Source organism: Lepidochelys kempii, chromosome 6 (assembly GCF_965140285.1).
Source record: "Lepidochelys kempii isolate rLepKem1 chromosome 6, rLepKem1.hap1, whole genome shotgun sequence".
NCBI lineage: Eukaryota > Metazoa > Chordata > Testudines > Cheloniidae > Lepidochelys > Lepidochelys kempii.
The window spans coordinates 72,231,483-72,246,778 of NC_136385.1; the positions used below are offsets into that span (position 1 = coordinate 72,231,483).

At 43.8% G+C, this 15,296-nt stretch overlaps 2 protein-coding genes across 6 annotated transcripts in view; one reads left to right on the forward strand and one right to left on the reverse strand.

Moving 5' to 3' along the window:
• The window catches only part of LTK (leukocyte receptor tyrosine kinase), a 167,560-nt gene extending 159,059 nt beyond the window's left edge, over window positions 1-8,501 (forward strand). The window contains exons 27-29 of the mRNA XM_073348710.1: window positions 435-569; window positions 1,430-1,520; window positions 2,304-8,501. Coding sequence (XP_073204811.1) covers window positions 435-569; window positions 1,430-1,520; window positions 2,304-3,071 — 994 coding nt within the window. The 3' untranslated portion in view covers window positions 3,072-8,501. The remainder of the gene's footprint in view (window positions 1-434; window positions 570-1,429; window positions 1,521-2,303) is intronic.
• Window positions 8,502-10,115: 1,614 nt separating this feature from the next.
• ITPKA (inositol-trisphosphate 3-kinase A) overlaps window positions 10,116-15,296 on the reverse strand; it is a 50,786-nt gene continuing 45,605 nt past the window's right edge. For 2 of the 5 annotated variants that reach the window (XM_073348708.1, XM_073348709.2), the window contains 2 exons: window positions 15,007-15,078; window positions 10,116-13,938 (listed from right to left, as the gene is read on the reverse strand). In XM_073348708.1, the coding sequence (XP_073204809.1) occupies window positions 13,735-13,938; window positions 15,007-15,078 (276 nt within the window). In that variant the 3' untranslated portion in view covers window positions 10,116-13,734. The remainder of the gene's footprint in view (window positions 13,939-15,006; window positions 15,079-15,296) is intronic. The other 3 variants (XR_012159455.1, XR_012159456.1, XR_013635960.1) reach the window with 3 other exon arrangements.

Sequence of the window (15,296 nt, forward strand, 5' to 3'; positions counted from 1 at the left end):
GCAATGTCTGATACTTTTATGTTGCCAGTCAAGCCAGATATACCACCTTAATGGTGCTTTAGTATTTCCACTTCCAGAGCCAGGTAGTGCAGAAAGAAACAACACTTTAAAATAAGTTATTCTGATATTTTGGAACCTCACAAAATTAGGTTTGGGTGACCATCCAGATTGATTCTAAGGGTTTGTCTACACATGGAGTTATTCCAGAATAGCTATTGTGCTTTACTTTCACACCCCAACTTCATCCAAATTATCTTTCCAATATAGACAAACCCTTATTTTAGTCACACTGATTTTCTGTCTGTATGAGTGATCTGGAGCTTTAGGATGCTGCACCAAGATAGTGTTGTCTGAAGGCCTTTTAGACCAAATTCTAAAGGCAATAGGGTACAAATCAAAGCCTAAGGGGCATTGTTGGCTGGTTTCTGTGGCAGGTCCTTTGGCGTGCTGCTGTGGGAGATCTTCTCATTAGGCTACATGCCCTATCCTTGCAAAACCAACCAGGAGGTGCTGGAATTTGTCACTAGTGGAGGAAGAATGGATCCACCAAAGAGCTGCCCAGGACCTGTGTGAGTATCTCCTCAGCCTTAGACACAAGTCAAAGGCTAGAAAACATTCAGACTGGCTAGTCAAACATGGCTGCCACCCCCTCTACACCCAAAACAAACTTTTTACCCTAGGTTTTCCTCAAAGATTAACAGAAGTTTAAGTTGAGAACACCATTAATTGGTACCCATTTTGGCAGTCTCAGCAGAGAGGCCCAGGGTTCAGTGGAATGGGAGACTTAGTTACATACTTTCCTCATACCAGGGGGTCCTTCCAAAACCTGATTGAGGCTCACAAGCGGGGCAAAGTGAGGAAGGTTAAGTTGCTATTTCCATGTTATACCCGTTCTGTGAATAAAACAACGACTTCAGGGCTGGTAACCTGTCAACTTTCATCACCAATAAACTTCCATACAATTAAAAATACAGGCTCCAGTTCTGGGATCTTGTACAGGCCCTCTTTGCCACCAACTACCAGCAGATTTCCTCAATGTGGTGAATACTCACCTGCCTTAGGAAGCATATCAGGTGTGTGGCCAGAGAGCATGACTGAAGCATGCACAGGTGCTCTCCAGAAATTCCCCATTTGCCAGAAAATCCCCTTGGAACTATTGAAAGCTGTGCACAAATTAGAGCAGCACTGAGTAATTGCACCTTCCGCCCCCACCCCCCCGCCCCACCTCCCATGGCCCCAGAATCAGGGAACATGAAAATGACACAAGGCCAAGTTTGCACTGCCCCTTGGGTACTGTGCTGAGTGCAGTTCTTCTGGACCTGAGAACTGGGCCCAGAGACAGACCTGAAAAATGAATCCATATTGATTTGTGGTTCTGATTTATCGTTATTTATTATTAATTGGCACAAATATGTATTTATGTCTCAAGTTACCGGATCATGACGCAATGTTGGCAGCACAGTCCGGAGTACCGGCCCAATTTCTCCACCATTCTGGAAAGAATCAAGTACTGCACACAGGTACTGGCCTTTAGGATTTAAGTTTTGACTAGTTTATGGCATCCAGACCATCCTATGATACAAACATTATCACCCAAAACAGAGGGAATAGATTGCTCTGATTGGCTAATTACTTTCCCAATTCCCTTTGTGCTTCGCCTGTACTTCAGCTAGTATTTTCATTTGTGCTTCTGTTAATCTCTCATCTCACCTACCTCCAACCCATCAGCATGCATACAATCCCTTCCTGTGAAAATGGTCTGCTTCCACCTCTCAGCTCATTCAGTAGTGAAGAGTGTTTGATTTTTGATGGAAAGGTTTCCAGAGCCCATCACAAATTCTCAGGCCCTCACTTCACTCTTCAAGGTTTTTTCAAACTTCCTTGAAAGCCACAGCTGAACTGGCATGGAAGAAGGGGGTGAGAGGGCACGAGGGGTTGATAAGCTGCTAGCCTTTTGCTGCTGGAGACCTGGATCCAAGCATAGTTTAAGATGCAAGAGGAAATTATTAGATGTTGGTGATCTCTGCCTAGTCATTAATATCAGTAAGACATCACAAATTGGCAGCCTGTGTTCAAAAGAAACCCTAAAATGAAATAAGTTTTAGCAAATAATAAGCAAGGTGCACAATCAAAATGGTGCATGGCAGCTTGCACAATGCATGGCTGCATTACACACAGCTGGCGCTAACCACTGCTAACATTATCTTACTTTTCTGAACACTTCCCTGAAAAAGTATGTGGAAAAGTCACAACTGGGCATGTTCAGAATGTAAAATGTGATTACTGAATCCTTTCTGTTTCAGGATCCTGATGTGATCAACACAGAGCTGCCCATTGAATGTAGACCAGCATCAGAGGATGAGGGGAGCTCTGTGATGTGCCCAAATAGTTCCAGTGGGATGGTCCCTTTGCTGGTGAACCCATCCCTCACACCTCAGCTGGCTCCCATAACATTAGAAACTCATCATGCAGGGCATAAAGCTGGACGTCCACAGGAGCTGCTGGTGGAGAACCTTGGCAATTGGACTGGCAGAGGTCCCAGCCTACCGTGCCTCACTGATTCCAGCAGCAGGGCATGGTTCCAACAGACCGCGAACCAGAGGCTGGAATCAAGCAGTCAGCCGGCACACAGACCACACAACACCAAAAACCTTTGGAACCCAACCTATGGATCCTGGGTGATGGAGAATATCTGCCGCTCCTGTCCCAACGCCAAGCTCAAAGCAACCACAGAGCGAGAAGATTCAGGTTTTGATGGGAACTGCAGCTCCTCCCCTAGTTCTCGGGCATCTCCAGCCTCTCCGAACAGAAGCCACTGTCCTCACAGGAATATTGGTGGGATAGAACTGGTGAAGCTCCAGACTTTCCCCTGCAGCAATGTGAATTATGCGTATGATGATCTCTACTATGTCACTGATCGGCCTTCAGCTTTGGCAGTGGGTAGAGCAGGTGTGCTAAGGAGCACCAGTCTGCACAGGGATGGGAAGCCTTTTTGTAAGCCAGAGAAAACATCAAGAGAGAGGGACTCTGGCCTCTCCTTGTCAGACGACCTGAGTGTTACACCTGTATAATAGGAGATGTTCTTCCAAAGGTCAGGACTTCACACTGGGCATGTATGTATCTGAAAGGGCAAACTGAAACGTCTTCTTTGGTCTCTTATTTCCTCCATTCAACTTTCAGATGGGTAATGTTTTAACATCAGAAGTGTTCTGCTGCACCCTCCGACACACTGGATTCCCAATCTAATGAGGAAAATTGAACTTGCTACTTCAGTCCATCAAGAGTGTTCCCTCCTATTGAGCCAGTGCCACTGATTTCAGGATATAAATAACAATGGCTTTGTTGCACTGACTCAGAGTCCGGTGTTCATGAAAGGAATCATTCTCAATCTGCTCAGGTGAAAAAATAAATAAATAAAAAAGAACTTACCATCCAATTGTTACAGTTGGCTGGAAATGACAAACAACATAACCACTCTTTTGATCTAACATACCAAAAATTACGTGCTGTGGCAGCAGCAAACTCATAAAGGCCATTGTGTTCCCCAGAGCTTTGCACATTCTAGTGATGCTGGTGCACTGACAGGGAAGTAACCAAATACAGCCACGTTTGCACTTGCTTGATCGGCAGAAATACCAGAAGAACATTAAATTGAAATCAATGCAGCAACTGAGAAAAACAGAAGAAGTGGGAGGGGAAAATATTATTTCAGGCTCTTCCGAGATCATGTTTTAAAAAAGATGAAGAGAAAACAAATTAGTATTTTTTAAAAAAAATAATTAATGGAGTTGATTGCATCCCTTTGACTGGTAAAGAAAACTTGCTTCTTACCTCAGGGGCTAACTTACCTCACAGTTCCTGACCTCGGAGGTTTGGGAAAAGTTCTAATCAATGCCCAACTCCACTACGTTGTGAGAACTGGATTTCTCCTTTCTTTAAATGGACTTTACCTGGGATGAACTTTATTTTTAAAAAGACTCTAGTATTCAGCAGTAATAGCCCATGGCTATAAACTGAAGATTTAGGGCCATTACTGTAGAATGCTGGGTTCTTGATGTTCTTTATTTTAAATACAGAATATAGAAACTCCTCTGAAGTGGACTTCACTGAGACAAGGAGGGCATCTTGAAGGGAAACCACCAAGAAGTGTTTTATTTGAACATAAATCTTAAAATGCCTCTTCATAAAGCAGGATTGGATACTTCAGCCCCCTGGGAAGTCCAAACAACAGCTTGGTTTTGTGCACCAGTCTCTCCTTTTGGGGAATGCTTACAGCAGAATATGGTTTCTTCTTGACCTCTTAATAGTACAGCCCTGTCAGTTAAGAAGGCAGGTCCCCGTTCTGGAAAAAGAGTTGTTATTTAAAAGGCTTCCTACTGTAGTTTGCAGTTAACCTGATATTTACTGGTTAGAGCCTTCCAAACAAAGAGACTGAAAAGGTAAAGACAGCACTCGTTATACGCCCAAAAACATCTCAGAAGCGCTTTGCCCTTGTGCCATTTCTGAATTCCCGGCTGCCAATGTTCAGGTAACAGGGGAGGGTTAGCTGTGTGGAGGGAGGATGGAAAGAGTGCCGCGAAACTTTATTGATTTGTAGAGTCTATCAGAAGTGCAGCTCCTTCAATCACCATCTGTATGTTTAGTGTGAAAGTAGAGCCCCAAGGATACACATAAGTTTCATAAAGTAGCTGTTCCCTTCAGGCAGGAAACCAAAGTGTGAATACACCAAGATCTCTGCCTTACACCTCACCTATGTTTCCTGAGTGAAGAGTGGCTGCTGCAGTCATAGTGGTTAGGATCACTTCACACCCCACATAGGCATATAGTCTGTGTACGCAATTTGGCATAAAAAGCAGTCTCCTCGAAAGAGATGGTTAACTATAAGCACAGATTCCATTTCCTCTGCAGCAACAATTCATGTATGGTGCGGAGAAGCACACAGCTGATGTGGTTGCATTCTATTTCACACCAGTAACAAGTGCTGGGTGTCTCCAACTCAGGGTTAAGGTCAGTCAGTGACTTACAGTTTGTCCCATAGCTTCCTCTACTCTCCAGGACCACTGTCTATAGAATGGATAGTTTCAAACACCATCAGTTCTCAGCCCTTTTGGTGGTGATAGGTGCATTTCTACCAATGGAGCTTGCACTGAGAAAATCAAATCCATGTAACGGAATTATAGATCTTGATGGCCAAAAATAATACCTTATTTTGATCCTTGGTGTGAGGTAAATGGATGTAAGGATACAGGTAGCTCCCAGATGTGTGGGATTGTTCCAGGAGGGATGGGGCAGAAATGAAATGATTTAATAACTATTACTGCTTCTAAGTGGAACTTTTTCCTCCCTTGCCCCCTTCTGCTGTGGTCTTCCTCTCAGAGCTCTGCGCACCCCGTCATTTATCCACCTTCCACTCCCAGCTCTGAGACCCTGCTTCCTGGCTACCACCCTTCCAGGTGGGGAGCAATGGACAGTGTCAATCCTTGGATCTCCTCAGTGTAAATCCTTAACCGACTAGCAGAGGCGCTGGTGAGCAATTCTTCCTCCTCCCAGAGGCTAAGCATGTTTTCTCCCTCACTTCTAGCTCTACATGGCCAGCTCTGGTGTATGCCAACGAGGAGCAACTACTGCTCTGTCACATCTGGCCTGAACCTATAAGCCTTGATTCCCCCATCCCACCGCTGCTCAGTAGCATGCCTCTGCACTGCATTCAACTCCATCCTATTTCAGGTGACACTCTTACTCCCATGGCTCACTCATGACTTGCTGTTTCCCCAGAGATACACTATCAATAGTTCTTAAAAACTGTTGGCACTCATAGTAGTGACTTGCTCTTTGCTGCTGCTGCTGCATGTTTCTCACAATTGGGAGGGGTCAAGACCTATTGCAGTGCAGTTTCTTAAGCTTTAAGTCAGCTGCAGTGGAGGTTGCTCAGGGAAGGCATTGCCCACACTGGTGTGATTCAGATACATGAAGATCTTTACTGATCACACTTTCATGTGCCACCGATGCCTAACCACTTTCAGATGTCACTGACCTCCATTATTCTGGGGGGATTGGTGGTACATATCAAGGAGAAGGTGATGTGTAGAAAACAGAGCCAGGGGGGTGAGTGAGTGGGGTGGGAAGTAACATACTGTCTTCCTTTGCTGGATCTTTTCCTAGTACCAAACTGACTATGCACTAGACTGCAAAACTGACTATGGACTAGACAGTTTTGCTTCATTCTGCAGTGGAGATGACTACAGGAGACATACACACGTTCTACCTCCACCCCACAATCCTCCAAAATTAATGACTTTTAATGATGTGACAGTGAGGATCAGAAATGAGCTAAGAATGCTGTGGAGTGCCTACATGCACTGTGGCTAGCTCACACCAGTGCCATTTCCTCTTAGGATACACTACATTGATTCCCAAATTTAGAAAGTGAAACAGCGATTAAAAACAGGTTAGGAAGTGAGGTGGGCTAAGGCTAAGAATGGGACACTATCACCATCAGTGCTTCTCAGGCCTCCTTCACCACAGCATCTAGGTGCCATTGTCTAAATGTAACAACATCAAGTCCTTCTAGAAAAAGAACCAAGCTCTCCCCCATTCCCTTTGGATAAAAACCGCTTACTTATGCATAGTTGATTCTAGCTGGAGCCTTCCAAGAGAAGGATAGAACATGGAACTGCACAGATGGAACAGTTATCCACAATAATGGGGACAGGGGGCAGTTCAAAAGCATCCGAGTTAAGAGCACCAGTCCTATTGAAGTTCAATGGGCCTAACTCACTTAGCTGCGTTGGAAAATCCCACCCACTAATATTATGTATGACTATACTAGAGGAGAGCTGTTAATAATTCCCCTATCATGACGCTGTCTGTCCAATCCAAAATCTTATTACTCTAGGCACAATTAACCATACCAATGACACATGCCAGTCTTGAGGGCCTAACATGCTGGGAAAAGCTCGAGCATGATAACTCATATACTCAGAATGCCCAAATTAGAGGATTACGGGTAGCAGATTTTTAATTGCCTTTATTTATTTTTTTTAAGACACTTTCAGTTGATAGCAAATGAACGAACCAACGTTGTCAGCATCGGGATAGATTAGCATGGTAGCTAATGCCCCTAAGGATTTGGTTTTGGAAGAGGAAGTGCGTGAAAATGAGACCCTTCCACAGAGTCTTCAAACACTGGTGCGTCAGCCACCCATGGGAATGTTGTATAAAAACCCTGCTCAGCTTGATGGGTCTTTTAATCTTTGCATTTAGCTTTGCGTGATTAAAATGGTTTCACGCTGCCAGCGTTGAATACTGTCTTGAAATCAGGACCTGCTTTTTTGCTCATGAGGTTTTAATCTTACACCTGTTTGCTTTGATTGATGATTTATGTTGCTTTTTACAACCCCCTTATGTTACAGTTTAGAGAGGAAACTGTAACACAGAGAAACCAAATTAATCAGGAGTCTAACTGGTCTTTCTTTTTGGAATTAACTTTCTGCCTTTCTCGGCTTCCCTCTCACAACACCCATTATATCCACTTTCCTCAAGTCTCTGCACTCCTGCCCCAGCTAGTTTGTATCTTCTTCTGACACCCCCTTTTACATAAGCTTTAAAGTAAATAGGCACAGTTTAAAATACCATTGACTGAAAATGCCCTCCCCAGCCCTGCTATCACAACTCTTTCCTAAGATTGGTTCCATTCTCTCTGGTCCTCCATCTTGGGCCAGGTCTACAGTAGGAGTGCTTTGCTGATATAGCTATACTATTCTAGGAGTGCACTCCTTGTATGGATGCAGCTTTTGCCATTATAGCTTATCTCTCACACAAACGGATGCACACAAAATACACTATACTGCCAAAAGGGCAGATATATCAGTAGAACTGCTTCTACACTAAGCATTTTTGCCAGCAAAGCTATGTCAATCACAGCCCTGACTGCCATAGGTATACTAGCAAGGGTTTGCCGTGTAAACCTGGCCTTCCTCTGTCATCCCAGCCAGTTCACTCTTCCTACCCTACTTTAGAAAAAAACAAATCCCATGCTTATGAGGGACAATACCATTGGGTGTCTCTACACTGCAATTAAATGCCCACGGCTGGCCTGTGTCAGCTGATTTGGGACTCAGTCTCTGGGGCTGTAAAATTGCAGTATAGATGCTCAGGCTGGAGCCAGAGCTCTGGGACTTCGCAGGGTGGGTGGGTCTCCAGCCCGAGGCCTAAACATCTACACTGCCATTTTACAGCCCTGCAGCCGACCCAGGCCAGCCTGTTTAATTGCACTGTAGACATACCCATTGAGACCCTAGAGCCTTGTCCCACTTCTTTATTTAACTGAATTGCTTTTGATTTGTTGTTACCACTGCTTATGGCAACACTGCACCGACCTACGCTTTGGGTCACTGTAAATAAATAGATACCAATTCTGCTTCTATGCAATTTCAAGCCAGATAAATGTATACTTATATATTTACAATACAAAAATAAAGAGATGCTAACAGTCTCTATTTGGTCTCCGTGTTAAAGTTAACACCATCTGGATACAGGGGAGAGAACTAGGTCTCTGTGAATAATTGCCAGCCCAGGAGCCAGGTGGTTCAAAGGACAGAGCACTGCTCTTCCTCTGGTAGCACCTAGTACGGGTTCCCTGCTGGAGTTATCAGCTGCTCTGAGTGTGGAGAGATCATCTCAACTGCTATGAATCATTGGGTTTTAGGACACTGAACCAGAGATTTTCATGGGCCGGTACCTATATCCCTGCAGAAGCCATCAGGTTTGGTGTGGGATTAGGGATAGATCCAGTCTGTCTCTGATAGGCAGAGGAATCTAGTTCAAATGGGCCTTTGTATTCCACGTGACTTGGGGGCAGATTTGTAAAGGTACCTAAGCACCTAAAGACAAATATAGGCAGGTAGGATGCCAAAGACCAATGGGACTCAGGCACCTGTGTGCTTTTGGAAGTCCCACTGGGTGCCTAGCTACATCTTCAGGTGCCTACATGCTTTTTAAAATCTGGCCCTGGGCTCCTTGGCCCTGAGCAGGGCAGGATTTCCTCTGTCATCGTCCATGAGTGTCTTCTCAGTGCGTAACTTAAAGATGGCCAGGATCCCAGCCTCCAGGAGATAGTGGAGCAACAGGCACGATCTTGAGCCAACCTCAGCTAGTCCACTGGGGACAATCACCAGGAAATCCTGAAATGCTGCTCCCACCTGCAGTGGAGTTTGGCTGTGCTCCTGTTTTGTGGTGGCAAGAGCTGACCAATGACTACAGTAGCCTGCCTGTAAGTACAAAGCTGTACTGGTTCCCACCGTGTAGAATTTCACTGCTCTCTTCCCTCTATTTGCAACTCCTTGGGCTTCCCCAGTAAAAACAAGGAACACTGGAAGTGGTACGTGCCACCAGGGTCTACAGGAACAGCAGCAAACTCAGGGAGAGAGCTGGCGATTGAGTCTACTCCCACCCCTTATGCTCATTCCAAAATAGCAGGATTCTCTGAGGATGCTATTTCCATATTTTCACCCTACCCTTTCCAGAAGCAACAGGATTTTTGGAGCAGACACAAGTGACTCAATGCCCCTTCCAAAAGTTGATAAAAATAATTAATTGCGAGAAACCATTGACAGACAAGACTTTCCCTTGAGAGACAGTAGGATTCCTTCGTCATACACTTCCCAGTTCCTCCCAAGAAATCTTTCATTGCAAGAGATGGAACATTTTCTAGACTGAGCTCAGTTAAAGTGGAAGTAAATTCAAAATGACAGCACATGATGTGACCAGTTAAGACAGTATTTGTTCTGGTTTCTCTTCTAACCTTCAGGGCTCAAGTCCCATTATATCAAATATGTCTTGGGTATTGGGATGCACTCTTAGAACTCCTACATCAAACACAGTTCTTAGACTATGTAAAGAGCAACAATGAGAACAAAATGCAAGCTGTGGTGTGCTGTTGCCCTGCAAAGCCAATATAAAACATTTACCCATCCATCAGCACAGCTACCAAACATTGCCTTACAGGAACTTCAAAGAAGTCCAACAGAAACATTTGGAGAAATAATCTCCTGCAGGGTTTCTCTGTGGAGGAGAGAAAAAGAAATCACAGTTCAAGTATCAAACCATGTTGGATGGCTTTTTTTTCCCCAAACTCATTTATTTGGTAACATACACACCTTGGAATAACAAGTACTCAAACGATACAGTCAGAATGTCAAAAATGACCTTGGTCATAATTGCACTGTAGTGTTCAGAACAGGATGCACTGTAGAGGATACAGGCCATTAGTTCTCAGTATCTTGATAATAACAAACAGTAATAATAATAATACAAAAAATAAGCAAGGGCCCTCTGAATTGTTTAAGGGTTTGGTCCAACTCCCAGTGAAGTCTTTCCATTTACTTCAACAGGAATTGGATCAGACCCAAAGTGACTTCTTCCCTCTGTATATCATCATAAAAGGGATTTCAATTTAAATTTCTTGGGCTGAGTTTCATCTGAACTTGCATCCTTAAGGGATGGACAAAAATCAGTTATTTTTAATTCAGTTTAACTATTTCTTTGCATTTCTCTATACTGCATCTTTCCTCCAACGATCTCAAAGCACCCTACGAACAATAATTAATGAAGCCTCACAACATCCCTGTGAGGTAGGTAAGTATTATTGTTCCCATTTTACAGATGGGAAAACTGAGGCATAGGAAGTTTGCCCATGACCACAAAGCAAGTCAGTGGCAGAGATAGGAAACAGTCTAGGAGTCCTGGCTCCCAGTTCCATGTTCTAACTGCTGTACAAAACTCCCTCCCCTTTCTTCTTTCATATAACTGACTCCACAGCTGTCTACCAGCAAGTAGGAGTTGGATTGTAGCTTCTTCCAAACTAGTTCTGGTATAGGCCAAAAAGCCACTTCAAAACAACTTTGCTACAATTGTCATTTTGAAATGGACAGAGTTTCACAGCTCGATGTCTCTTGTAATAAAGCTTTTCCTTCTGCTGTCCTTTCCAACAAGTGCACAGGAATGGATCCCTTTCCATGACAGAGCACTTTCCCCTGAGATTGTCTACTGCAAAATACCTTTTCAAATGGCAGCACTGCTGTTTTTGGAGCTATTGCTTCCGTGTTGCCTCCAACTTCCATTTGGAACTGTAGAACTAAACAGATTTGACATGAGTCCTAGATAGATCTTGGTTTCTAAATTCTGCTCAAAGGAAATTCATCACCAATTTTTCCCTAGAGCATGAGGTTGCATAGGTGCAAAATGCTGGCATATGTACTCACGAAAGAAAGAAATTTAACTCTCACTGCCAATTAAAACTAGACAGGACAAAGTGTTATTAAATGAACCTTAAGTAATAATTTTGCACTTGCAGGGAGAATTGCTGCATTACCATCTCTAACTTCTGTGATTTTATCATTTTTGTCCCTGTTATTTCAGGCACTCCTGCCAATCACATGATGAAAACCAGGGGTTTTCTCATCTAATTATCCCCTGTAAGAACTCAGATTCAAACTGTAAAGAACAATTTGTGTTTCCTAGTCTATTTTAACCCGTTCTCTTGAATCATTGCAAGCAGGGTTGTTTTTATTAGGGCTATGGGAAAGTAGGAAAACATTTTCACCATATTTTTGGCAAATTTCACTGCAGGTCATTTTGCTATCTTAAAATATTTCACAACCTAGGGACATTTGGAATAAAACCATGCATGCTTTCTATGAAAGACTGCATTCACTTGAAAAGGGGCCTACATTTTCTGTAAGTCATGTCCTATTTCAAGCGAACTTGTACCTTTTTCAGCTCAAAAACAGGACCATTTTCACTGAATATAAACCCCAAAAGATTCACAAACATAGGGAAAGTTTTGAATTTTCAACTAAATATAAAAACAAATTTCAGATTTTGAGCAATTTCAGTTTTGGTGTAAAATACTCACACTGCTCTATTTCAATTGCTTCCCCAGTAGTACCTTGGATAACTGATCTTCTAGGTCACTGTTGGCATGGTCAGCACTATTAACATCAATGCTTTCTTTAATGTAGATGAAAAATAACAGAAGTTATTAAACTTGACTGGGCTCCAACTTCATTCCAGTAAATGAACCAAAGTGGCTTCCTTGAGAAGTTATCCTAGGCTCCTCAACCCTTAATACAACCATTACATCATGTACATTTAGCTCCAAACAAGAATTGTACAGTCTCCTTTACCTCATTTTGCAGTGATCATTGGTGTAGTGATTCCTGACAGAAGCAAGGAACTACTTTCAGTTATTCCAAAATTTCTGAAGTTTCTTTTGACTACAGTTGTATTGGCAAAAGAGAGTGATTTCTGATCAACTGATGTTGCTTAAACAACTTTTAACTTCTAAAGAAAGTGATTTTAATGACTATATGGTCTTGTTACATGGCAGATGGCTCCAACTTGGAAACTGCACTGTCAGATATCTGGATATGGGATGAGCACAGAAATATTCATTTGTATTGTGGTAGCACCTAGAGGCCCCAATCAGGGTATATGGCACAGCAATCAGACCTCTAGTCTAGTAATGTAATACCTTGCTTTCAAAAGTGGTGAATACCTCATGCTTCCAAGGAAGAATGCCCATAACAGATATAGCCAACAGTGTAATGATGTTTATGGGGATACAATTCCTTTCTGATCCACTCAGCTTATGCCCTGACACTTTCGGTGTGGCAAAAGAATGAACATGGCACCACCAGGAAATCTGACCCACAAGCAAAAAGATGGAGAGTCTAAGCCTTGGTGTAAAGTGGCATGTTGATAACTGGCTTGCTAGTATTTAGATAGATTTGGTTTTTTCTCTAAAATAACTAAGCCCTTGAAAAATTAATTTTGCCCCCCAACCCACCTGCTAAAGAGAGATGCCATTGACCTTTCACAAATGCTGTCCAGCTGCAAGAGCCAGCATTACCACTTCACCAGCCTCTCCAATATCATACACAGTTTGAAAGTCACACAGTGCCAGAGACAACCTGGTGCTATTTACTTAATGGGCTACCTGTGACCTCATTAGGAACTACCTGGAAATAGTTAAGAATGTTCTTAGATAAAAAAGAGGATAGGCCAGGGCAGGGAGTAAGAGAAAAGGTCAACAGCAGCTGTCCCTTGCAGACACTAAACCAACCACTGCCATGAACTATAATCACCCTTCTCCCCATGTTTTCTGGGCCTCATTCCTGGAGGATTTCCCATCTTGCACACACTTGTAATGTAATACAATAGCTGGGGCGGGCCTTGCCTAATCTATAACATAAATGGCAGCCTAGTGACTTGGGGTTAAGGAGCAAACACTCCTGCTGTTTTCAAAGCAATGCCATCCAGTGGAGAATTCTGCTCAACCCTCCCCATAACCTCAAGCAATCTGCCATTTACTCTGGTTCACTAACAGGTAATCTAGAGTCACTTTGGTTCATCTGAAATCAGAGTCACTCTGATTTACTGTACAAACCTCCTGGATTCATGCTGGTTTGGTTCCTGAGTTTGGAGACCCTGATTCACGGAGGACCAATCCGAAGTTAATTTGATTCACTAACGACCAATCCTGAGTCACTCTGGTTCATGGAAGGCCAATGCAGTCACTTTCATCATGAACAGTCTGGGTCTGAAAGCAGCACCATTTTTACTGCAGTAACCCCAGGAGTTTGGAGAGACTTAAAGGAGTTTTACCTCTAATGGAGAGGTCCTAGTAGAGTAGAAGGTTACAAAGCAGCCCCATGAGTTTGTGTGAGTCTCTTCTCATCTTTCAGTGATGCTGTCCAAGATACTAATCAAATTGTCCAATCCCAGCAGGTACCCATCCTCCCGGTTGCCTTCCTGCCAGGGGATCCTGTGGTCCAAGGTCTGCCCATCAGGGAGAAGCGTGGTCTTTCCAAAATCAATCAGCCATACATTGGCATGTCCGCTGTCATCATGCACAAAGAGTAGTGAACTTCCAATGACCTGCAGGGTAGTGATTGGTGATGATATGCACAAGTGTTATTAATGTCTCCCTGACCCTCCCACCTCCCTGCCCCATAGGCAAGGCCCCATCAACTATACCTGTACAGACAAATGACGACTGCTGAGCTGCAAAGCCTATATAATGACAAGCAGTATGCCAGCTGCTCATTGTATCCTGACTGCACTGTACTGATATAGGGGCACCACAGGACAGGACTCCAGCAGAGAGGGAACAGAGGTGAATCTTTAGCTCACTGACAATGTATCTGGGTTATTTGGGAGGGAACAAGATGCCTGGAGAGAGATCATGGCCCAAACCAATTATTGATTAACAAAAATCCTGCCAGCGGCTAAGGGGGAATTACTGCCAACAGTGTAAAATAAATGGCCAGATCTCAAAGCTTCAAACAAACACACAGTCTGCTAAGGACTGTTGCGCTTGTCAGAGTGATCACAGATGACAGCCTCGCACCTGGCGTAGTACAGTGAAGTTCCTAGATCTGGCTCAACTCTCCATACCCACAAATCTCATAGCCTGCAGTGTAGTAAATACACCAATAATGCTGTGTAGCTACCAGTGACATCTTCTCTACTACAGTGCCTGGTAGGGGAAACTAGGGAACTAATTTACACTGGTGTAAATCAGGAAGAACTCCACTGAAGTTGTTAGTCTAAAATCAGAATCAGGTTCTGCCACCGACCAAATGAGAGACCTCACAGCACCAGCACCCCTAGCCCGATTCCTTCGGGAACCAACCAGGAGTGGAGTAGCTGTGAGAAGCTAGCACTAGAAAACCATTCCTTACAGCGAACTCCTGCTGGGGGAAGCTGGGATTGGAGGACTTGTCACCTCTCAGCTGGAATAATATTCTCTGCTCTTGGGAAGGAGACTTGGTGGCTCACGTGATGTTAACACGTATTAGTTCTCTGCTCTGCGGTACTCTCCTCGAGCCCCTCTCTCGCCAATAGGGTAGTCTAAAAGCTTATCTGAATGGCAAGCTGAGGCAGCAAGGAGTCCCCACACAGGCAACGCTGCCCCCCACCCCTACGCACTCACCCACAGCTCACCTCATGTCGTTTAAAGAAGTCTGAGGACTCGAGGATGAGGTGGATATCATGCAGACGCCTGAGGTATTTTTTCTGAAATGGGGGGGAAAAATCCATGCACATTTTAAGGTCACTTTGGGGAGGGAAAACAAATAATAAGAGGAAGCGAAATCAATCTCTGGTGCAACTTCACTGACATCAATGGTCTTACGCCAGGGATAAATTTGCCACAAGGTTGTCACTCAATACATGCCCCTACAAAGGCTCACAATCACCAGTCTGTAGGCAGGAGAGGGGGATACTTGACTTGC